Source organism: Podarcis pityusensis (assembly GCF_964106645.2).
Source record: "Podarcis pityusensis genome assembly, chromosome: 1".
In the NCBI taxonomy this organism is placed as follows: Eukaryota; Metazoa; Chordata; class Lepidosauria; order Squamata; family Lacertidae; genus Podarcis; species Podarcis pityusensis.
The window spans coordinates 76255524-76280563 of NC_138028.1; the positions used below are offsets into that span (position 1 = coordinate 76255524).

General features: G+C 42.0%; 1 protein-coding gene and 1 long non-coding RNA gene across 17 annotated transcripts in view; one reads left to right on the plus strand and one right to left on the minus strand.

Moving 5' to 3' along the window:
* The window catches only part of BRSK2 (BR serine/threonine kinase 2), a 395119-nt gene extending 371714 nt beyond the window's left edge, over positions 1-23405 (minus strand). For 7 of the 16 annotated variants that reach the window (XM_080998650.1, XM_080998647.1, XM_080998649.1 and 4 more), the window contains exon 1: positions 8181-8743. In XM_080998650.1, the coding sequence (XP_080854776.1) occupies positions 8181-8274 (94 nt within the window). In that variant the 5' untranslated portion in view covers positions 8275-8743. Of the gene's footprint in view, positions 1-8043; positions 8119-8180; positions 8745-23157 lie in introns of those variants that run through there. The other 9 variants (XM_080998642.1, XM_080998641.1, XM_080998640.1 and 6 more) reach the window with 7 other exon arrangements.
* Positions 4798-6384, plus strand: LOC308462818. The gene is made up of 3 exons (XR_013979372.1): positions 4798-4904; positions 5555-5685; positions 6285-6384. It is a non-coding gene; the product is annotated as an uncharacterized lncRNA (long non-coding RNA).
* Positions 23406-25040: the final 1635 nt, after the last annotated feature.

The following is a 25040-nucleotide window of genomic DNA, read 5'->3' on the forward strand; positions in this document are numbered from 1 at the left end:
CCCACTCATCTGACAATGTAACAAAAAAGCAAGCTGTGTGCTTCAAAGTAGACTGCTTGCTCCCATAAAATGCTTATTCGCTTGCTTTTTGAACTATGATTAATATTTTACTCTTTTATTTCATTTATATTTATTGGAGTTTTGAATCATTAGCATTTTTTTACTCTGACCTATACATATCTCAGCATTCCTTAACTTTAGAAGCAGTACTCTATTCTGCAAATGTTGCCTCTTTGAAAAGCATATGCATTCTCCCTTTTCTATAGTTCACTCAGGTTTCAAAATAGATAGCCAAGGTCAGTGTGGCTTTCCAAGATTATGTTCCATATATGAGGACTTCTCAAGAGCTGATTTGATGTGTCCAGGTTTGAAGGCGTCTTTTTATGAACAAGCAAATTAGAGAATGCAATGGGGCCTGTTAGACCCATACATTTCCCTAGTCTCATTCAGCCAACCCAGTGGTCCTACAGGTACATCCACATTGTCCTGAACTCTGCTCCACCCTGTGCCACCCCTGCCCCATCCAAGTAAGTGGCAGTGATGTTGGTGATAGGAAGGCAGCTCTGCCCAACTTCACTGGCTACTCCTGCTATGTCCAGAGACAAAATAAGATATTGGGGAGTAGTAGGATAACCCGACAGTGTCTAATTAAGGGCTAGCCAAACTGCAGCTCCTCCATTTACTGTGATGTCCCCTGCTTCTAGGTCACAGTGTCATCCTGAGGAGGGCTAATATTCGGATTAATTGCAAGTCATCACATGTGAGGAAAAAGGAGTCCTTGGTGCTTCCTTCTATACCACCCCACTCTGACAACCTGGCTCTCCCATCATCCTCAACTTCTTTTGCTCCACAGCCCTGCACAGAGCCTGCAACTGTAGAATCAGCAATGGGTTCTTTGATGGCTGCAGACTGTCCTCCCTGGAGGATGGAGCCATTGCAAGGGAATACCTTGCCAGCCCTCCTAAGCCTTTGAAGAGATGATTCTGGCTCTTTGTTGAGACATCATCCAAAACTCAGGCAGAGCCCACTGTGAGCTGCCCAGGGTCCTGATTTGTCTTGCCTTGCCTAAAGAGGCTCTGGTAACAATACCACTCACCAAATGAACCCCAGGCCTCAAGTGAATGATGTTACAGATCTGTGCGGGGGGATGGGGTCCCCCTAAACCCTAGGAATGAATAAAAGCTAGGATTTTGATTAATTGGGATATGGATTAAAACACAAACTTCAGAGCTTTGCCAGACAGGGAGGTCCTGGGCTGGCTTATGCAAACCATACTGGCCAAGCTAGGGCCATTAAGGGGGAAATAGAGGGCCACCGAGGGCCCACTAAGGGTCGTTGCCAATGCAAGAGAACTTCCCCCCTGCCCTGAGGCAGGGGTTTGAAGGGTTGCCAAGGTGATGGGGTGTTTTTGAGCAAGGGTTACTGGAAGTAAGAGGGGCTGCGATCCACCTTTGAGGAAGTCAGCCTGAAGGTTGCCTGGACTGCTGCCTCGGAAAATGTGTATGCCATAAGATATGGATTCCCTCCATGCAGACTGAAAGTGTAAATAGGTGAATAAACCATATTTCTTAAAACATGACAGTCTCCGCCATGTCTTCTCTTCTCCAAAGGGACACAGACCCTGTGTGTGTGCCTGGGACCCCATGGGTTCTTGCCACCACTTGGCATAGAAAGGGGCAGCCACCCAGCTTTTGTAACAATATAATATTTACAGCAGCAGACACCAGTCAAACATCTTGATGCTCTGCCTATTCTGCAACTTGGAGGGAGTAACCACACCTTCCAGGTTTTTTTAGAAGCTCGGTTCCTGGCAGTCCTTGCTTGGTACACAGTGGGCAACTTTGCTAACACTAAGAAGGTCTGGCTCTTGTCAATGCTTGGATAGAAGACTGCCAGGGAACTAGATAAGGCATCTCAAGAACTAAGGTAGAAGAAAGGTGAGATAATAAATATAATAAAATAATTAAGTTAACAACAACAACATGTCATATAGAGTACTGCCTAAAGGAAACCAGTTCTGCCAAGATTCACAGATGACCTGACACATACTGGCAAATCTTCTTGACCTCCTGTGCCCCCTTTTAAACTTTCGCTTTGTTCTCACAAGCAGCAAAAGAAGAGGTAAAACTGTTTAGAGACTGTACTTCCTTTAGGCTGCAGTTATGGGTTCACATAATTGAATGCTCATCCATACAAAAAAATAAAATAAAAGCCAAGTAAAAATAAAACCCACTCAAACTCCAGAGGGTATATCTCCTCCACAGCAAGCCAATAACTCATATCAGAATTTGAGGCCATCTTTTTAATATTTACAAAGTGAAGAGCAAATAAGATTTTATTATGGGAGTCTGTCAATATGAGATCAAAAAGGAAGGGAAAGTCTGAAATTGAAACAGCTCCAGCTCCTTGAGCTGGCACACCACACATATGAGGAAAAGGGCTCTCCCAGCCACAGCTGCCACTAGAGCACCAAGGAACAAGTGGTCCAGCAGCAACCTGCAAAATGTAAATGCCTTTCTTCAAGAATAGTGTAACCATATCCAGGACAAGTCGCACACTTGATTCCAGATAACTCATTGTCAGCATCTCCATATTACCTTGATTGAATTTCAGTTTGTTCACTCTTATCCTGCCAATTTCCCCCTTGAAACACCCATTTAGGAACCTTATTATCTCACTGGGTACCACCAATATTATGACACCTTATTCCACAACCTATCTCAACAGTTTCACATAGATCTTGGATAGAGAATAAGATGGATCCCTGAGGTACACTGCAAAGCAACTCCCATGGAGCAGAACAGTCATTCCTAGGACCATTTTTAAGGCTCTGAGATGCCAGTGGGCTGTGTGTGTTTTCTTCATTCTCTTCTTAATTTAAGGGTTTATATGCCCCCCCACCATGTCCGAGACCTGGGACAATTTTATCCTTCATTCCCCTCTCTCAAAAAAGACCTAGTTGTCCCCAGCCCCACTCACTGCATCTTTCCTGAAGCAAAAGAATGTAACTTCCTATTGCCAACCTAGCCACCTTCACAGTAGGATACAGTAGGATACCACAGCTGATGGTACTGAAAACCACTGAGAGGTCCAGAAGAATCAACAGAGTCATGCACAGCTTGTCTGTCCTTCAACAAAGGTCATCACCTGCATGACTAAGGCATTTGTCACCCCATGAAATTCTAATAATATGGAAAATAAGGCCAATAGCTACTTATGTACTTTGTTTCATGGTAAAACTGTCCCTGTAAAAAATGTATTTGCTTGGAGTAAATTTCTATCAAATTCAATGGGATTTGCTTCTAATGAACTTAGAATCTTGCCTGCATCCATTAAAGCCCAATTTGGGCATGGGTAAAGGCTGCACACAAGCAAGGGTGAGTGGGAAGAAACATGGCGAGCGCTCCATGCTGCGCTGTTATATCTAACTGGATTAGAACCCCCATTTGCAGGGTTCTAAATTACATGGGGAGCCCCCAGAAGTAGAGGAGCATCCACACTTCAGACATTGCCACCGAAAACATAGAGAGTATGTGGGTATAGTGATGCAGGCACTGAATCTTAACATAGTTGTCCAAATTCACTCCACTTACATAAAGCCTTTATTTGGGAGCACAACAAATAGAGCTTCAACAATTTTAAAAATGCCACCAAAATCTGAGAAAGAAGGCAGGCAGGCAGGCAGGCAGGAGCCAATTTGCAAGGAAAGCTCTCAGTTCATCATCAAAACCTTAGTTCATAATTACTAAAGCACCACAAACTCATTTGTATAACATGCTAGTATGGCCAGCACACAAGTGTATAGGATGGGCTATGGCAACAGTTACCATATTTACTCGAGTCTAATGTGCCATCGAATCTAATGCACATCTCAGTTTTCAGAACCTTGAAACAAAAACAAGAATTTGCTTGCAAATGTAAATGTACCATCAAATCTAATGAGCACTTTAATTTTTGCAACCAGATTTGGCTAAAAAAAGGTGATTTGAGTAAATACAGTACATGAATGCAACACCACAAATACTATATTTGTGTTCCAAACAAGAAAGAATAGATGAAAATAAAATAAAATGCAGAAGTATTCCTAGATTAAAAAGACATTTTATAAATGGTTGAAGCACATGCAATGTTAATTTCATGCAAAATATCACACATAGCAAATTAAGGAAGACTTTGTTTCATTTGAATAATAAACCTGAATTTTTGTGCTTTTGTCTTCCCATCTGATCTGTTATCTAAGCACACATGTTTCCTGGTGTGTTATTGCAAACACAAAAGCACATCCTTTTTGTTCATTACTGTTAATTACAGTGCAAACCTCCCATAATTAACTATGCTATAGTGTAATTCAGTGCAATATAAACCATCTCTTGCTCATCCCTTTATGTGCAATTTGTTGTTGTCAGCATTTTCAAAGATGTTTCCTCATAATACAATTTTACAAATATGATCATTAGATTATTGCATTACTTCATGCATCCTCCCCCTGCTGAACACATATTCTACAAGTCCAGTTTTGGGAAACAACAGCAGAACCCATTTGACCTCTGCCTTATACAGCAACAAAGGGGCAATTGTCTTACTACAGCAGTCTAATTTAATTATACATGCATGGAATTCTTACAGTGCATTATTAAGAATTTCTTCCCCCAGCTTTTGCCACACTCCCCATACTATGGAAAGGCTGTATGCAAATTTTTTGCACCCTTTTGCTCAGTGCCCTATTCCTGCTTTTAAAACCAGGAGGCCATAATCCTCCTTTTGTGACATCAATCATTTTCAGCAAGCCTGATGTGCCAGCTCTGGAGGCTCCTCAGGACAAGCTTTGCTTCCCCTGCTTTGAATGAGAATCAGCACAGTCATCACCCAGCCCTTTGAAATGCATCCTCAGTATGTTTTGCCAGGTCAGTTTTGCATACCCATGACCAGATGTCACCAGCTTCCACTGATAGCAAAGACACAGCATCTGGGCTTCCTTGCAGAAAGCCAGCAGGGTCTTGTCTGTAAACATTCCTTGCTTCACAGTCATTAAGAACTGCATCATTTAGGGTGGTGTGGAGGCTGAAGAAAGCTATTCAAAGTTCAGACAGCACATGAAAGTTCTCTTTTCATGACAACCTTTGCAAGGCTGCTATGAGCAGAAGCCAGGACTTGCCTCCCAATTCCTTCGCCTTTGATCTTCAACAATATCGTGTATTTCTGCGAATAGCAGGTAGACAGTGAGTATCCCTGAGAGGGTACAAGGGTTAGGGCCTCATTTCTTCTAGTTGAGCAAAGGAGGAGGGAATATGAGTGGTTGTGAAGATCTACCAAGAAGCAAATGGGCTATGGATGCTATGATGAGATCTTGTGATTGTTGATACACTTGGCCAAATTATCTTTCAAAGAGGGGGCAAGCTCATTCCATGCAATGCAATGCTGTGGTATAATTCCTCAAAGTACTGCTCTATTTTCAGAAGGCCTAAACAGCTTTATTTAATTACCTGTCACATAACAATGTTATACAATATAAAGCCTCCAACAACTGAATTTTCATATTCTTTCCCACCCAAAGCTTACTGTCTCACTTCCAGGAACATAGAAGTGATAGACACAAACTATGCTGCCTGGCTGCATAACTCTGAATCATTCCAACTCTGGTTAGGAATGAAGATGCTGGTGTTTATCATTCCCAAGTATATCAAGGTGAGTATGGGGAATAGAAAACAAAACATTCAGTTCCTGTGCATGTTTTCTCAGAAGGAAGTCTCATTTACTTCAAAGGGACTTGTTCCCAAGTAAGAGTGCATAAGTCTGCTGCAGCTATTCTTTAGGCTTTTAGATTTTCTTCTCTGTATCACTGCAGTGTGTGCATGAATTGAAAGACTAGAGGGTCATCTATAATTAGATGTAAAATCATGGAAAACAATCCTAGCCCTAGATGATTTCCTCAAAGATCTGCAAAGGCAGACAGCATGAAACCTCTGAACACACACACACACACACACACACACACACACACTTGCCCCCCCCCCCCCAATCTCTCTCACTCTCTAATCACTTAGGAGGAAGATAGGAAGATTAGCAAGGGGAGGGGGAGGGGAGGGGAAATTGCAGCTAACCCTTGGGAAGCATAATACCACACTCTGTGGTTTACGTTCGAAGGCTGCAATCCTATGCTTGCTCACTCGGTTGCAAATCCTGTGCTGTTAAACTCAGTAGGACTTACTTTTGAGAAAACATGCATAGGATTAGTCTGAAATGTAGCTATATTTGCAATAACATACACTTTTTGTACATGGCAGTTGGGCAGAGTGAAAGACCTCTCATGGTACAAGGCAAAAACTGTGGCAACAGAGTAAGACTGAATGTAGGGCCTCTTAGATGCCCCCAGCCAAGAGTGGATGGCAAGAGATCACCTCTGGACACAACATTCAGTATTTTTATTGGTGTACCCATGATGCTGCAATCATTTTGGTGAGAGTCCCCCCCCCCCCCCGGGGCTCCTTATTCATGTCAAGATATATTTCACAGTGAATCAGGTTGGTTGGCGGAAGGGTTTGGGTTGTTTTTTTTTAACTCAGCATTGTGAAGAATAAAGGTGAACGGATGCATGAAGCTACTGCAGTACATACAGGGAGGAGGAGGATTTTTAAATAAAAATAAATAAAAGTCGCTTTCCCATTTAAAGCAATGCCATTTTCATAACCATTCCTATCTAAAAGTGGTTGCTATGCGGTTTGAGAGGGAGGATGAAAAAGAATTGGAGGGGAGATTCACAATCAATCATTGAAGAAAAGCTTGGCCCCTTTCAGAGAAAGATCTGGATTTCAACTCAGTCCCTAAGAAAATTGCGGGGACTGCAGAGCTGCTGCCATGCAGGGCAGCAAGAACACAGACAGCAGCTGGGGATGGAAACGCCTATTAAATCCTTTAGACAACAGATGGGCAAAGCTCGGCTGTCTTTTTTAAAAAGCAAAACACAATGCACCATGTTTTATTGTCCCACCATGATGAACAACAGTTAATATCAACAAGGAGCAAAGGAGAGCAATTTGGGGTATGTGTAATCACACACAGATATACTCTGCTCTAAAAATGCTAAGCTGAAGAGTCTTAAATTCACTTCTAGGGTTGCCCATTGAAATCCTGTGGCAAGACAAGATTGCCCACCGCACCTGTTACCAAAACACCAAAAGGGGATACAAATCAGGAAAGTCTGGTGGACAGAGATTTAACATTTCTGCAATGGTCGCTTCTTTGCAATTACTGTTTCCCTGCCCTTGAAGTGAATCCACCAAAGCAGGCAACCAGTGAGTCCCAATCTTGAATGCACTGAAGGGATCTAATTATGTCACGTAGGGCAAAAGCACCTGCTCCCTGCTAATGCCTCGCACTACATTTCCTCCTTTTAATATTTCTTGCTATTGTTCCTTTCAGGCAACAACAACAAACCTCTGGCTGCTGGACATGGATTCTTAAATCAGCAGTGAAATATATAGTAAGATTAAAAGAAAACAGCATAGACAGGGCAGGCTTTTTGGATTATGGCTTTTTTTGTTTCTTTGCTCCTGAATACTTTTTCTGCTTTGACAGTGCCAGGGACACTTTCCAAATAACCAGCAAAGGCAGTATCATACATTCACATAGTCTCTTCCCCCTCCTGGCCCCCAAACCACCGCACCTCCACCAACTGCACCTTAAGGACTACACCCTTTTCAATCATGATGTCATAAAACACTGCTGGTGACTTCCAGCTTCCTCCCCCTCTTCTTCGTTGTCCGTTATGTGCCTCCCAATTCAACTGAATTCTAGTTTTAAAAAAGGAAAGGAAAGGAAAGTGGTGCACTGAATCAAAGCAAAATTCACCAGCCGCTGAGCATCTTTCCTTCGCGTCCCCCCCTCCACTCAATCAGCCCCTCCCCACACGCACTTTGACTGTCATCAGAACACCACCCCTTTCTAGGAGTGATCCACACAAAGCAACCTGGACTTGTTAAAACAAGATATAAATCACGAAAACAAAACACACACACACCCAGAGCCAGAGCAAAAAAGAACCACCTTAAAGTCAAGCTATTATTTATCAGATGCCACAGCAAAAGACAAGGAATGGCCAGAGAGCCTAGACTCTCCCATCTCCATAATCTCAGCGACTGCTGCTTTATCCCTAGGGCTGCTCCTGCTGCATAAGAACCAACCTGTCTGTCCTTTGCCCAGGGTTTTCTCCAAGCGGTACGGTCCAACATATTGTGCGTGCTGAGCTCCGCTGCCTTCTTTGCCAGTTGATGTCATTTCTACCTGGCTCTGTAATTCTGCGAGGTTATGCCTTGTGTTGTGGTTGGGGAATCTCTGGGCTCTTTTTCACCGCAGCTCTTTAAATTCCCACTTTGCCGCTGTGCAAGCAAAGCACCCAGTCTCTCTCTCTCTCTGACTCTTTTGCTGATCTTATCCACTTGGCTGAAGATTCACTCTTCCTTCCCCCCTCCCTTTCTTTCTTTTCCTTTTTGTTTCCTTCTCTCTGCCTAGGATGCTGATGCACAAGGAGGACTTATTAACCAGTGTTTGGGGAGGGAGGAAATCTAAGATCCAAGCATAAGAAGCATGGTGCTGGTCATCAGCACTCCGCACGCCTTAGTTCTCTCTAGGAGCTGTTCGGGGAGAGCTGGAGCAGCGGAAGAGCTGGGGCCCACGGCTCCGACTGACATTACAGGCAGCCAATCCCTGACAACACCTCAGCCTCTCCCCCCCCCCTTCCATCCACTACCTTTTCTTTTCCATCAGCATCAGCATCAGTTGCTGCCTCTGCCTGCTACGGAGCATCATAACCAATGGCAACAGCAATAAAACTGTGAGGGGATTCGTCTCCCGATAAGGTCAGTAGTTAGTCAGAATTCAAAACTGCCCTGTTTTAAACTTTGCATGCATGGGTAGATGACAAAAAGAGCTACATAGTCTGTATCAGCTGCACTGAAGCAAGTTAAGCAAACAAAAACTCTGCAGTTTAGTCACTCAAGTCCATCTTGCAAATAATGCTGAGACTGTGGAATAAAAATCACACACACAAAGAAAATCCAGCAAAGGAGATCAAAGAAAAAACGAAGTCCAAGAGAGCTTGTTTTTATTTATTTATTTGAGTGACAAGTTGCCCTTAAAATGAAGAAATTGTGCACATGTGCATACACACATGAACACACAACACTAATCAGAATCAAAGATAGCTTGGTTATCATAACATGATGAATGCTAGGGTTAATGTTAAGGTTAATATAGAAAATTAAAGGTGCCCAAGCAAAATGCAGTTAAGGAACAAAAGATATTAAAATGACATGGGAGCAACATGACCTACTGCCTCACTCAAAGTAACTAACTAAATATGATGACACCACAGCCCTTCTGTTAGAATGCAAGTTCTGCTGAACAGGTATAAAGTGGGTGAGGGGAGGATTTGAAGTGGAGGGCAGACAGTAGGTGCTGCTGAATTTTTCTTCTGCCAAACCCATTGCCTCCTCCTGAAATCTCCCTGTAGCTGCTTCTCTCTCAGTGGAGAATGGTAAGGAGAAAACAGCTGGGGAAGATGTGTTGGTAGGGAAAGTTAAAGCAGGCAAAATAAAATCCAGCAACCTCTTCAGTCCATCCCTTGGTCCACATGAATTTTCCCCCACCATATATCTTCCTGATGGCCACTTTTGTTTTAAAACAATGGACTGCTACCATCACGCCAACATTATACCTTTACATACCTCGCCTTTTTAGAGCTTACTGGCAAAAAATGGCCATTCGGGTCTTTTGGAGGTAGCTTGCTGAGACTTTTGAGCATGAGACAGGGCATGTGCTTTACGGTAATGCTCTCAGAATCACAGAGCTTTTATTGGTATGTTGTGAACTTTAAGAGGCAATCTTGTTGAGCTGCCTGATTATGGAGAGCAGGATGGAGATGGACAGACAGATATTAAAGTTTCTTTTCCAGACTCAGTCACTCTATCCATCTTCATCCTGCTTCCCACACTCAGGCAGCTCAAAGAGATTGCCACTTACAGTTTACAACATTCCAAAAAGTGTGCCACCAAAAACTTATAAACACATTCCCAAATAATTAAAGCAAGTCAGCAGTACCACAGACTGGCTCTAGATAAACACAGAAATAAAAGCACCTTACTTCCATGATCTTAGTCTTTGAGGAGGAAATTGCTTTCTAATCCCAAATATACTCCAGGATACCTTAAATAGTGTATTATCCCACATAGCATGGATGCACCTTAAGATCTTCCTCTGAGATCTTGTTTGCCACAATTACAGTGGAGGGTTGGACATGGCCTTCTTAGCTTTGACACCAAGGCTATGGAAATAACCTCCTGAGGTTTGCTGATCTTTAGGTGTTGGCCTAAATCTTAGATACTAATGTGATGCTCCCCCTTCCCAAAACTGTCATAGAATCATAGAATTTGAAGGGACTCCGAGAGTCCTCTACTCCAGCTCCCTGCAATGCAGGAAATATTTTGCCCAACATGGGGCTCGAACCCCCAAGTCTTATACTCTACCAACTGAGCTATCCAACCCCCTGCAAGGCAGGAATCCCAACTAAAGAATCCTAGAATGGTCAAATGGGAAGGTACCCCAAGCGCCATCTAGCCCAACCTCATGCAAAGCAGGAATCACATCATAGGTTGGCATTTTCTGGATTTCCTATTCCCATTGCTTGTTTCCAGCAGGGGAATCTAATTAGTTTCCTGTTTTGATCTGCTGTTCATTGCAATATATCTATATCTATATCTATATCTATATCTATATCTATATCTATATCTATATCTATATCTATATCTTGGCTTTGATTGTTTAATTTTGTATTATGGTTTTTGCATGTTTGTTTTCCACCTTCTAGATCTGTTTAGCCTAAAAGACAGGATGCAAATGTGTAATAAAAACAGATACACTGGTACCTCAGGTTAAGAACTTAATTTGTTCTGGAGGTCCGTTCTTAACCTGAAACTGTTCTTAACCTGAGGTAACACTTTAGCTGATGGGGCCTCCCGCTGCCGCTGTGCCACCGCCACGCAATTTCCGTTCAAAACTTGAAGCAAAGTTCTTAACCCGAGGTACTATTTCTGGGTTAGCGGAGTCTGTAACCTGAAGCGTCTGTAACCTGAAGCGTCTGTAACCTGAGGTATCACTGTAAATTAAATATGGTGCATGAGTCAGGTCTAAAATTTGAAGGCAATATTTACTCCATAGGCCTCTTTCTTTGGGAAAGGATTTTACTCCATGATGTTAGTACCGCAGGTTACCTTTTCAATACATCTTTTCTGGCTGTGGCCAGCTGTGACACCACTCATTAAAAAAAGGGTAGTAACTTTCGATGGTATGCATGTGATTAGTTAGAAAACAGGTTTCCTATATCATGTTGCCAAGTGGAAAGAAGAATATTATCAGCCTTGTGGTGTGTAGTAACATGGTCATGCAGATCAACTCAGCTAAAGGTATTGTAATTCAAGAATTGCTTCTTATTCAAGATTTCTTTACGAGTCTTCTGATCCCAACTAATAGTATTATGTAACCATCCGGCAGCTGGTATCAGTTGCATGGAAAGGTCTGTGCTGGCACTTTTAATATTTGGTAGGTGTTTTATTTAGATATTCTGTAATACAGAGCTCAGTTTTAGAGTTCAGTACACAACAAAGATCTGGGACGCAGGTGGTGCTGTGGGTTAATCCACAGAGCCTAGGATTTGCCAATCAGAAGATCGGCGGTTCAAATCCCCGCAACAGGGTGAGCTCCCGTTGCTCAGTCCCTGCTCCTGCCAACCTAGCAGTTCGAAAGCACATCAAAGTGCAAGTAGATAAATAGGTACCGCTCCGGCGGGAAGGTAAACGGTGTTTCCGTGCGCTGCTCTGGTTCCCCAGAAGCGGCTTAGTCATGCTGGCCACATGACCCAGAAGCTGTACGCTGGCTCCCTCAGCCAATAAAGCGAGATGAGCACCGCAACCCCAGAGTCGGTCACGACTGGACCTAATAGTCAGGGGTCCCTTTACCTTTACCTTACACAACAAAGATACAGCAATCATACTAGATCTGATTCTTTGGTGAGAACCCAGAGCAGCATTATCATCATCACCACCACCATCATTGTTTACAGAGCTTGATATGTAACTGTTACTGAGATGCTACAGTAATCAAGCTATACTTCCATGGCTAGATTGTATTTTCAAATAGTACAGTACATCTGACGATCTTTGCAAGGATGCAAATGGTGTCAGATACATCTCTAGAATGAGCATCGTAATCAAGGTCAATGATGTGCTGTTTCAAGAAATCACATAAACAGTCCAAACAAATATTAGTTTCAAAGGGTTTCATGAGTCATCATGCAATACAATGTCTCTTCGCTGTCATGTGGCAAGAAATGCCTGACTTAATAATGGTTACTTGCTACCTCTTCAATACTGAAAAGAAAAATCCTTTCTCTAATGAAGATGTCTTTGAGATTCTCTGCATACCAGTGGATAGGATTTCACAGATACCATATCATCACTGGCTTTCCTTGGCCAACATGCCTCCTTCATTTGAGGTTAGTCTGACGGCTGTATGAAACAGGGTGGCATTTCAGTGGTAGCATTGTGGAACTCCATTTCAAGGAGGCTTGCCACATCCAGTATCTTGCACTTTCTAGAAGGGCTATTCAGCCTTTTTTATTCCTCCAATCCCTTAGATTTTATTAATCTTGATTTTGTGATATTAATATCAAAGTGGATTTCTCACCTTTTAAAATATGTAAGATACCCTGCAATTAAATGGCAGATTATGCATTTTTAAGAATAAATTTTAGAAGCCTGTTTTATTTTCATAATAAAGCAGGCTTCTACATCATCCCTTTGATAGTCACCTGTGAGAAAAAGGAATCGTCTCCAGCAAAGCACATAGGAAAGTTTAGGTATATTGGGTGGCAATGTACGATGTACAGGTATAACTGCTTGACTATGTACAGGTATAACTGCTTGACTATGTACAGGTATAACTGTTTTTAGATTTTAATTGAGTATCAATTAAAATCTCATATGTAAGGTAATGGGTATTTTAATTACTTAGAATGTCATTGTTAATTAGTTTTATTTCAGGGATAGTCTCTTTAATTGTTCCTTTGCAGGAAGAGAATGTTAATAATTTGTCAACTTGTAGAGGCTTGCCTCTTTAATGTTCTTTTTTAAGAACGGGCTTTATACTTCCATGTTAAATATATCTATCTTATATTGTGTTTGATATAGCATTTTAGGGTACAGTCAGAAGAATTTCTGCCTGTGGGGCTGTTGCATTTGGCAGAAGCCCTGTTACATTGGCAAAATGCCAGATACCCAGCACCACGAAGCTCCTGACATGTTGGCAAAATGGCTAAGATGGGGTGAAGGCATGATGGGGGACAAGGGCAGCACAGGGGAGGGGATAGGCATGCCATAACGTGTATCCCTTAAAAATATGGCCAAATCACCACTGATGGCCCAAGTATGCACAAGTCCCAAATCCGTCACAAAGAATGCCCATCCCATTGACTTCAACAGGAGGATTAAGAAAAAAGCTGCTTCCACATCAGTGACTGATGGGTCTAATGAAACTCAAGACCCAATCACAAAATTTTACACAGGGAGGCCATAATTTCATACAATGGCACAGGTAGGAGAGCCTCTCTTGGGCCTCATGTTTTATACACTTGGAACTAAAAAGGGGAGGCATTGATCATGGATACTATGGAGAAAAGACACTTAGCATCATAACACACAAAAGAACTTGACCCCACTGCTAACATGTCTCTGCTGTGACTCCACCTCTCATTGGCTCTTGACTCCAGTTACTAACGATCTCCCCTGCCACCCACTGCACCAGTCACAAGGGGCACCAGCCACCATTGGCTGAATTAATGAGTCATGCAGCACCCCTCCTGATTGGATTAGGTGTGGAGAGCCCCTCCCAATCATTTTTTTTGTGAGGTGTTATAATCTAGATTCAACCCCTGCCTGTAAAACATAAGCTGTTACATCAGAATAGGAAATACCATATGCAGCCTCTGGAATTTATGTGCTTCTGGAATCTATGTTTGGCTGCTGAGCTGGGAATAGAGGTGGAGAGGAGACCTATTACTGCGTGTACTATGGTGGTGTGGTTAGGGAACTGGTCTGTGTATGTTCTAGTCCTAGGAGTTCCCCCTCTTTTGCCCTGGCATACAAAACATACAAGTAATGGCCCATATGCATCTGTCTCCTGGTTGGGGTTTGGATTCCCACCTTCTCTTTCCCAATTCTATGTCCTATGAAATGAGCCACTAGTGTTGCTGCTATCAGTCTATGCCTGATCTTTTTGTGTGTCATGCTCACAACCTTTGGGCCCTTAGCAAAAGAGCCTTTCCTGTCTGGTTGGGTCTTGAACCCTTGTCCTGGGGTAGACTGCATGAACTCTCTGCAAGTGTGCCCTGTGTTGTGTGTCTTCTCCTTTCCCTATGTTTTGTTAATTGTGCTCATAAAACAGTAGTTGTGAGGAGCACAAACAAATTCAAACCCCTGCCTAGAAGAATGTGGAGAGCCAAGCAACAGAGTGATTATTGCTGGCTGTGCCACTGGAGCTAATGGAGTAGGCACACTATGGCACTGTCTTGTTTGTTGTGTGAATGGTGATCCAGGTGATCCAGCTGCCATGAGTTCAATGGCTGACCCTCTGTATGGGCAGCACTTGTCAGGCCCTGACCAGTGAGCTGTGAGTAATGGTGTTTCTAGGGACACTGTGGATGTGTCATTTTTACATTGTTCTTATATTATGTGACTGCGTGTTGCCCCTTCCCTGCAGTTGCGGGCTGAGCAAACATGGGTTATGTGTAATGTGTCCTGGCATAATGCAACTATAAGTGTGCTTTCAATGTTGCATTTCTCCAAGCATATGAAAGACCAAATATAATAATGTTCATACATAATGAGAAATGCTGTGGCTGTCCACAGACTAGTTTCTGTTCATACTTTTGTTTCTAACTGATGAAAGTCTTTCCAATAACTTTACTAATAATGAAAAACTTTTGAGAATCCACTTATTCATAATTTTGATCAGTGTTCTGCTATTTGGTTTATTGATGCAAGCATTTTTGGCCTATTTTTTGAGCATGATGAAGAAATGCTTTGGTAGTTCTTGATCACTTAATAATCACACAACTGTTTATTCAATTTTCCCCACACACAGAGCAAAACCCCATTATCAGCTCCCCTTTGATCTGAAACTCACTACTAACTCTTATTTGAATCTAGGTTACGTCCCCTGGTGTGAAGCACTTGCACAATAATTCCCTCAATTATTTGAAGCCTTATTTATCCAAATGTTTTGATGTCCTATAAACAGTTTGAAGAAACAGGAATGTACCATCCCTGGCTGTATTTGATCTTATCATAGGGGACTTGGCGCTAGGACAACCTCCAATCTTTTTCATGTAATGTCTCATTCTCAAAAGGCATGCTTTTGTGGCCAGTTAGCATCTTGGACTGACACGTCAAACACAAATTGACTAAGCCCATAGACTGCATTGTTCTTCTACTCATGTACCCTGATCAACTGAGAGATATATACAGATGGAAGAAATTTTCTGCAGGCATAGCTAATGTTGAATGCACATATGCACCATCATTACAATGTTCTAGGCTGCATTGAACTTCTACTCCATATAAGGGGTGGGGACCTTTGGACCTCCAGATGTTGCTGAACTACAACTCCCAATACCTTCAGCAAGCCTAGTCAATGATTAGGGATGATGGGAGTTAGTTAAGCAACATCTAGAGCAGTCATCCCCAAACTTGGCCCTCCGGCTGTTTTGGGACTACAGTTCCCATCATCCCTGACCACTGGTCCTGTTAGCTAGGGATGATGGGAGTTGTCCCAAAACAGCTGGAGGGCCGTGTTTGGGGATGCCTGATCTAGAGGGACAGGCCTGCTCTAGATGCATCTCTTGGTTCATCATACCAGGGCAGACAGTTGTTGCATGATGTGGAAGGAATCTGTGATAATTTTATGCAGATCATTGCCTCTCATCATGTCAGGTAATTACCTAACAATAGAATCTAATGAAAGGAAATAAGCAAAGGTTCTCTGAAAGTTGCTTGGAGAGATGCCCAGTTTCCCCAGTCCCTCTCTTACTACTATTATCTACTAGTCTCAATAAAGATTATCTTCCACTACACATGGAAACACTTGCTATAAGATTGGGGGTTGTGCTCTGCACACTTTCTACTGTCCGTCAGTGCTTCAGGTTTGTGATTCAAAGGTGGCTAGAACAGGACAAGGAAGGCAAATGACTCAGCAGGGAGGAGAAGCAGACAGGACGAAACAGGCAACTCATGTATTAACTAGGGAGGTGGTGCCTAATTGGATGGAGGCCCTTGCAGAAATAAAACCCAATTTCCCCACAAGGAGCAGAGGGAGGTTGGTGAAGGACTTTAGAAGATAGCTCTATCTGAGATTGAGGAGTGTAGGCTGTACCTCTGCAAGTGTTAGGGCCTCCAGTACTCTGGGTGACAGATGCTGGAAAGAGTAGGAAACTCACTAAGAGACCTGACCCTGCTCCAGAGTTTGGTGGGTACTCAGAGGCTGTTAGTCTCCTGTGCCTTAACTAGGGACTTGATGAGACAGGGTGAAGTAACTGCTGCCTGTTCTTACTGTGTCCAAATAAATGTTTTGTTTCACTGTTACCTACTTGCCTGTTCTTTTGTCATAGTAAATGGCATGATGTTGAATTGCTCTCAGCTACCTTGATGGTGACAAAATCAATTGAGCAAAGCTATGGATTTTGAAATATGTTTGTAGTTCTAGACATTTTCTTCCATGATCAAAGAACAGCACTCTGTGGGACCATGGGTTGATTCATCGATATGTGTTCATTTATATTAAATAGTAAAATGTCACCAAGATATTTTCAGAAAACATTTCAAAAAGAGAAAAGGGGAGAGACAGAAGGAAACATACACAAAAGAGAAACAAAGTGGCCTAGCAAAAGTACTTGGAAAATGAAAAACGTTTTAAGGCTTATTTAATGTGAATAGAATACCCTTTAAAACCCTAAATATGGCATTTGTGGTCATCATGTTTGTGTGTGTATTTGTACTATGCTGAATCATTCTAGGGCTGCAAACCAACCATAATCCACAGTCAACATCACTGTCATTTATGTCTACATAATAGCCACAACCCCCAAATCTGAATGTTGCTAAGCCAAACAGGCACCTTAATTACTCCCTTGATTGTAGCAAAGTCCCATAAGTGGGTTAAGCACCTGTAAGTATTTTGGGATACAGTTATGTTGCACTGCTGATGGCAAACTTTCAGTTTAGTTTTGATGCAGTTTTAAGGTTCAAGATAGAAGAGAAACAATGTATTTTTAACCAGCAACAAAGAAATACCATGCTACTCTATTGAGTTGAAGAACCTAAGTGAAAAAACAGAAGGGCAACCCTTTAAGAAGGCCCATCAAAATATATTTCAGAAAAGTGAATACAACCCATAAGGAAGTTATTGAAAAAGTTCCATGTCTTCAGGTTCACAGGCTCCATACAGAAACACTCCAATAATTTCAAATAAAATGATAGCATTCCATGACCTAAATCATGTAGTAAGAGGGGTTCAGGAATCCAATTTTCTAGTAATAATATCCTCCCCAACTCCAATGGGAGGTTGGTCCAAAGCCCTGTTTCAAACCATTTTTTCTCTCTCATGGAGGTTACTCTTCACATATACAGGTGATGGAGTACTCCAATCACAAAACCACCTATAAATTAATGAAGGAAGCAGTTATCTACCCAGGAAAAACTAGGAGTGCAACCTCTTCTTGTGCCTGATTCCACACTGTAGCTGGCAGCAGATTTCTGCATATATCTACTCAGAAGTGGGTATAGAATTGCAACCCCAAGTCACAATTACATATATAAAAAATTCAAGCCAAATTAAGGAAGTATCAGTTGCTAGAAAAAGTACATATACAGCAGCAATGATTTGAAGCACATCCTTAATCTGGAGGAGAATATCCTCTTAAAGCTTTCAAACCCAAAATTCCAGACTTGGACAAGGACATAACTCACCTAGGTGGGTATGAGAGGCTCAGGGGGTGGTGACAGCCCAGGAGATGGCATTCCCTAAATTGTGAAATAACCTCACCATCTGGCACCGTGATTATGTATTTTCCATAGCACCTCTTGTTTTCATTGCGTTTGTTTTAAAATTATTTTATACTTTACACTTATTTTAATAACGTATTTTTAAATTGCTGTAACATACCTTTGGACCTTGTGGTGAAGGGTGGGTGAGAAATCAAAATCATTGTCATCATCACAATCACCACAGTTGAAGGACAAAATCCAGCCAGGCAACAACACTTAGGGACAGCACAAGCAGAACTGGTGGTTGGTTGGAACCTAGGAAGAGTTCTGAGAGCCAGAGAGGCCTGGAGAGTTATATTTGACCCATGGGCTGGAGATTCCCCAACACAAGTCTGGACGCCTCTATGCCATCTTTGCTTGAAGATACTAGTCATCAAGCAAAATGCTGTGATTTGCATTGGCTACAGGAAGATGCTCCAAAGATGTAGAGAGGTCTCAGGTGGTGTCTGTCATAGTAACTACTCGGGTAAATTTGGGGCTAGAGTTTGAAAATAACAACTTCATAAACACCATAAATATTCCACTAGAAATAGTTCTACTTATGGGTTTTTTATTGTAATGGTTTTATTTGTTTTTATAACTTTATTATATTGTAATCCACCCTGGGACTTTATGGAAAAGGTTGGGTTAGGAAAGTTCTAACTAACTAACCAACTAACTAAATAAATACAGGAGTCATTTAGGGAATAGAGGGACATTTTCCCCCTCTTGCATTTCACATCAAGAATTAAAGCAGGCAGACTTTTGACCTCGGCCACTGGAATACTCTCTTTCACAGTTAAGTGGAAGCAAATACTTTCTGTGAGCCTATTTCATATTTAATTATTCCTTAATTTAAGACCATGCATGAACTGTGTGGCAGGAATGAAAGTAGATCAGATGTGCAATATATCAATATTCCTGTAGCTCTAGATGACAGGGCCACCATTTTGTGTTTCAGGAGGGAAGGTAAAGTAATTTTTGTGGAGACACAACAAAGCCGGAAGGCTCTAAAAGTAGTGCATTATGAAAGCAAAGTGCTTCCTGAGCACATCACTAGACCTTCCTCATGTTACGCATATATAGGGCAAACATGGACATAACATGAAGACCTCTTGCTTTACCCCTGATGTTGCATCCCACACTGGCCTCCCCCCATCCGTCCCCCCTACATGTGTGCCGCAAGGGTATCTGTGAAGGGACATAGATCTATGCGTGGGCAAGCAGATATTTTTAAATCACAGAATTCAGCAGGAAGGGATATTGGTTTTCACCAGGAGAGTTTAATAAATCTATAAAAGTTGTGGTTTCAATTACAAGTACACACACATACACACCTCTAAGGATTTCTGCCTTCACAGCATTTTCACGATACTGAATCAAATTGTTCATTTCTTGATATGAAAGTATGTGACTCCCTCTCTTCCCAAAGCTTCCATTAATATTAAAAGCTATTAGATGTAGGCACTAATGGTGTTCTAAACTTCTAGTTAAAACTTCCTGCAGATAAAAGTAACACTGTACTGGTGTTTGTGATTATGCTGCTTCTTTGCCTTTTGCTGCAGAAAGTGTTTTTAAAATTGACATTTGTATTGCACACTGTGTGCTATTTCACCAGTGGGAATTCCCAAAGCCAGAATTATGTCATTAACATTACCAGTATTTAAAATGTCAGATTTAAGCTGCTTCCTCTGGTGCAAAGCCTGAATACCAGGACCCTAAGGAAAGTTTTATAGCATCGATTAACTGCAACCATTTATACACTGACAAGGAGCTATGTAAAATGTTTACTCTGACTTCTAGATGGGAGCATTGTGCATCATTTTTATAACATGCAAGCCAACAATATTGTACTATGTTATTACAGGTCAGAGTGACAACTTTGCCAGGTAAATCATACATGCTGACATTAGGTAGCTCCAGATAGAGTCATAACTTCTGAGACGTGCGTTGACCGGGGTCACATAAGAGGTGCTTCACTGAGTTTTTCCATTTACTTTCATTCCACAGAGAAAAAGGAAAATTGACTCCAACCCATTTACCAGGAAACAAATCACATGTAAAGACTAGGCACCTGGCTGAAACGTGAATATATTTGTTAATGAGAACTGAGGTAGTCAAGAGTAAGTGCAGCCCAAAATCCACATGTTTGGTTATGTGGTAGGTTCCTCTAAACTCACCAAAGGGTAAAATCTCAGGATGAGGTTAGTTATAGCACATCCTTTCTAACTGGCATTTCTGATCAGTTGTGGAAGAGCGGTAAAATTTGTATCTCCTTATGTAACAGATGAGGAACCTCTAGATGTTGCTGAACACCAACTCTCATCAGCCCCAGCCCACATGAGCAATGGTCAGGGTTGATGGGAGCTGGAGTCCAGCAGCATCTGGAGAGCAACAGATGCTTCACTCCACCTTATGTTTAGGCACTACAGATGACAGCTTGCCATATGTTTGTAGCCACATGTAAATTTACATGCGACTATCTTATGCCAAGTAATTATAATATAAAGTCACCTACTGTTACCAGCTTAAGGGCCAGTGCAAGGACACGGTGAGTCTGGAGCGGTATTAAAAAGTCTGTATATAGCCATGAATATGATTTGAGCAAGATGACATTAGCTCTGCTCAATATCCTGCCATTGATAGCATATTCTGATAGAAAACCCAACACCAGGGGTGAAGCTAAACGCAAAACTCTCCTCCACACTCTACATGCTTTTGCCCTACACAAAAGTAATGCATGCATAGGGCTTAAGTTGGTAGGCATCATTACATCTTGTAGGAGCTGTAAAGAATGCCCACAAATCCCAGAACAGTTCCTCTGGGCTATAGAGAGCTGGCTTCAATTTGCAGCTACAGAATTTGTGGGGGCTTCCAACCCTCCTCTGTCTCTGGCTGCAAATAGCAGCTTGTTGGGTGCAGAACTGTCATTTGCAATTGGGGATCATGGAGGCTTCAAAGCTCCATCGATGCTGCGTCACTGCAAAAAAAAAGGGGGGGGAGGGGGAGCCCTTTTGTTATCCCTCTTCCATCACAAACAGGACCCAGCTCACCGATATGCCTTGATTAACTGAGTAAAGTTGCTGAGCTCAACTTTGGATTGCAGCCACAAATTAAATGGAGACTTTCAAAGTATGCCACTAGATGATTGATTGCCATTGTATGCAAAATACAAAAGGCGTGTGATGGTTGCACATTTCACATCTGGGTCTAGAGGGGTGGCTGGAGCACTGAGATGGGCTAGGAGCAGGGCCAGTGGGAATGAGTGTGCATTATGGATGCATTTCATTATAAGTTTGAGACTTCTTTTAATTATTGCAGAAATTGTTTCCTTAAATTATATCTTAATTATTAACATTTTAGACTGTCTTTCAGGGCCAAGGCTTTACAAGGTGACTTCCAACATATAAAACATACAATGAATGAATTCATGTAATGTTTTGTTTGCAAGTAAATGGTTTTAATTAGTTTAATTGTTTGTCTAATTATTATTTTGTACTATGGACCACTGTGAGCGTTGTGCTGTACAGGGAAACCACAAGTGTAAGCCTGGCTGTGGAAAGAGTAGAGAGCTGAGGACAGGCTGCTTGTTCCTTGGCATTTTACATCGGCTTCAGTAGCACATCTCTGTGATGCAGAAACCTTTGCAGGCAGAGCAATAGACAAAAATATGTTTTTCCAAGTCAGACATCACAGCAAGCCACAGTTGTCATAAACTATGATTTGCAAACCTGCTTCAAACAATCATTTCTATTCTGATTTGTGGACAAAACACATTTTCTCCATTCAGACCATGCCAAAGCATAGTGAAGCTTCACAAAGCCTGAGGTGGTATGTTGTCTAAAGTGTACCTCTGAGGGCTGTTGTAAGAATAAATTAAATGAGGACTGGAAAGTTCCTTGGAGTTGACAGAAATCTGTAGTAAAAAGACACACCTTTTGCTGTTCATCCATAAGTTGCTTTTTTGAACTGATTCAGTAAACCGACTTCCATTGAATTATGCTGAACAACTCTAGCTTGGCATCTTCCCCCATTTTGATTAATAGTACCAAATAAATTGTAGCTTTTTACTGTACAAACTTTCCACCATTTTACAACTGACTCAGCTGCATTGAGCATAGGCATCTAGCAATGACAGCCTATGCTGCAAAGTTTCAAGGCCATTTAGTGCCAAATGGCTCCCCACTCCACCTCACCATGGTGGTAAAAAAAACAAATAAACCCTAAATAATTTAAAAGTTGCTGCCCTTTAGTGGTGTGTTAAAACCTGATGGTGAGGCAGGCCACTTCACTTTGGCTAATAATAGGGCTGGCCCTGGCACTGCTATAGAAGGGCATCATTATTACTCTTCTGTTACAGACAGATACTCACTCTAGCTAATGTTCGTGGGGCATGGAGGCAGTCCTTGCTGACTCACAGGGCAAAGGCTGAAGGCCCCAAAATGGGAGGCTTCTCACCTGACACCCCACCCTGACATATGTCAGCACCAAAGCTATTTAATGACAGAGAATGGCTTTTTCTTGGTGAGAGGTGTGTGTGAGGTTACATGTAAACAAATAAAAAAAAGCAGGAGGCAAAGAGAATGATCACAAACCAACAGAGAGAACTGAGGAGAGAACAAGAATGGGGGAAAGGATAAGTGCCATATTTACGTATAAGCTAAACAAGTAATAGCTTAGGGCCCCACTCTCTTGGGGGCCCCAAAAATATTTAAAGGAAAAAAACTGGATGTACATTTCCAAAATGTAAGATAAAAAACAAATAAAATAAAACCTACATACAGCAACAGTGGCAAATGGCTTTAGATACCTGTTAGGTCCATAAATTACCATATAGCATATATTCAACACAAAAAACAGCGACAATTTGTTGTTGACATAGAGCAGCTGGACATATAAAGGGCCCCATTACCCTCAGGAGCTTAGGGCCTCATCAAACCGAAATCCAGCCCTGGAAAGGAAATTGTAAATATATATCTATGCCTTCCCCCCTACCTTTGTCACAAATGTAGAATAGTCAGATTTTTATTACTGTTGTGAGTCTTCTGACCAGACCTGTAGATCTCCTCAGCACTGCTGCCACTTTTGAGTTCACCTCAGGACTGCTTGTTCTCCACACACAGAGCCGCAGCGTCTACTCTGTCTCATGTCTTGCAGCAAGGTCTCCACCATTTCAGTGTGTAGCTGCTTACACTTTTCTCTCAGGAAGACCTATTCGTCACAAAACCTCAGTTTCATCCATGTCTTCTTCATGCCTTCTTCAGCAAATAATTAGTCTACCTCAGCCAGCTGCCCATGCTGGTCATTTCGTTACCTCAGCAACACCTGCTTCTCCTTTCTGCACTTTTCAGTATTTTAAGAGTTCCCGCCCTTTTTGAGTGTTAATCCCAAGCAGGGTTTGAGCTCCTGTAGCTGCTGACATGTGGAAAGGCCTACACCTGTGAGCTTCCCTTTCTCACATGGCCTTTTTCCACATGTGGGAATCAGCAGGTTTACTGAGGAGTCACACAAATGCAGGAGCAGGGCTAGCAGCAGAACTGGATTAAGACACTCTGAGGCCTTTAACTATGCCAAATTTAAGAGGTGCTGTGGCAGTACTCACCCCAAAAGTTTTTATTCTAACGGAAAGGACAATGAAACTAGAAATAATCAAGTATATATTTGTAATTATCAGAATGATAAGGTATGTTTTAGAGTCCATATTTCCCGTTTCCTTTATCTTTTAACCAATTGTATAAAATTTTGTTTGCTTTTCTAGAGGCCCGTCATAATTGGAGGTCCTGAGCTGTAGCTTACTTAGATTGTGAGTAAATCTGGTACTGGCTAACAGTGTGGCCTCTCTGGCCCTTTAATGACATGAAGGGGGCTAATAAAAGCTGAAAGGTGAAGGCTGATTTCTTGTCTTAAAATGCGGGGGGGGGGGCTCCATTCCACCATTTGCTGAGGCTCTCTAATACTCTTAACACACATTCTGAGCTGTGAGGCAGGTACTTTCTCTTGACTAATCATTACACTAAATGTTAGTCTAAGTTAGACTAGGATGCTACAGCCAGATTGCTGCTGGTAATTGCTGGTCGAAAACATGTGACACCATTGTGAAAACAGCTGCGCTGGCTGCCCATCTGCTACCAAGCCAGGTTCAAGGTTCTTGCATTGATTTGCAAAGCCCTGAACAACTTGGGTCCTGGATACCTAAGGGATCACCTGAACCCTTATATCAGCTTATGTCACCTATACCCTTATGTCTCTCATTGTCAGCTGGAATAGCTCAATCAGGGTTTGAGCCTGAGCAAAAGTTTCCAGTGTTGCAGGGGGTTGGGCTAGATGACCCTCATGGTCCCTTCCAACTCTACAATTCTATGACTATGAAAAAGGGGTGGGTGGGTGTGGGTGTGTATTGCAACTGTCAAAGACCAGGAAAAAGAAGTGCATTACAAATGTTATAAACAGTTAAATGTCACACTCTTGTAGGTGAGGCTGATTCATATTATTAGTTATCATTATCATCATCCCATTCTTCTACTATAAGCGCCCAGAGCAGCATACAGCACAACCATAAACCCACACCAACCATAAACCCATATCATAAACCCATCAATAACAACGCAAGTACAACAAACAACAATTTCTAAAAGTATTAACGAACAGCACTTGAAACAAAACAAAATATGTTCCACCACCCAATGAGCAGCAGAGGATTGTGTAGGAAAGCTCTGTGGTTCAGTCCGTCAGTGTGTTTGCTATCTTTAAACATGCAGGACAGGCCTAAGAGGAAATAGCTAGGTTTGAAGTGGGGGCAGGTTAAACACGTCCTCTTTTTCCTTTTGGTTGCAAAAAAGTAGTGCAGCAATTCTCCAGAACTCAGTAGGTAAGTGAGTTGGACAAGCAGAAATGCTTTCAATCCTTGTGCTGCAT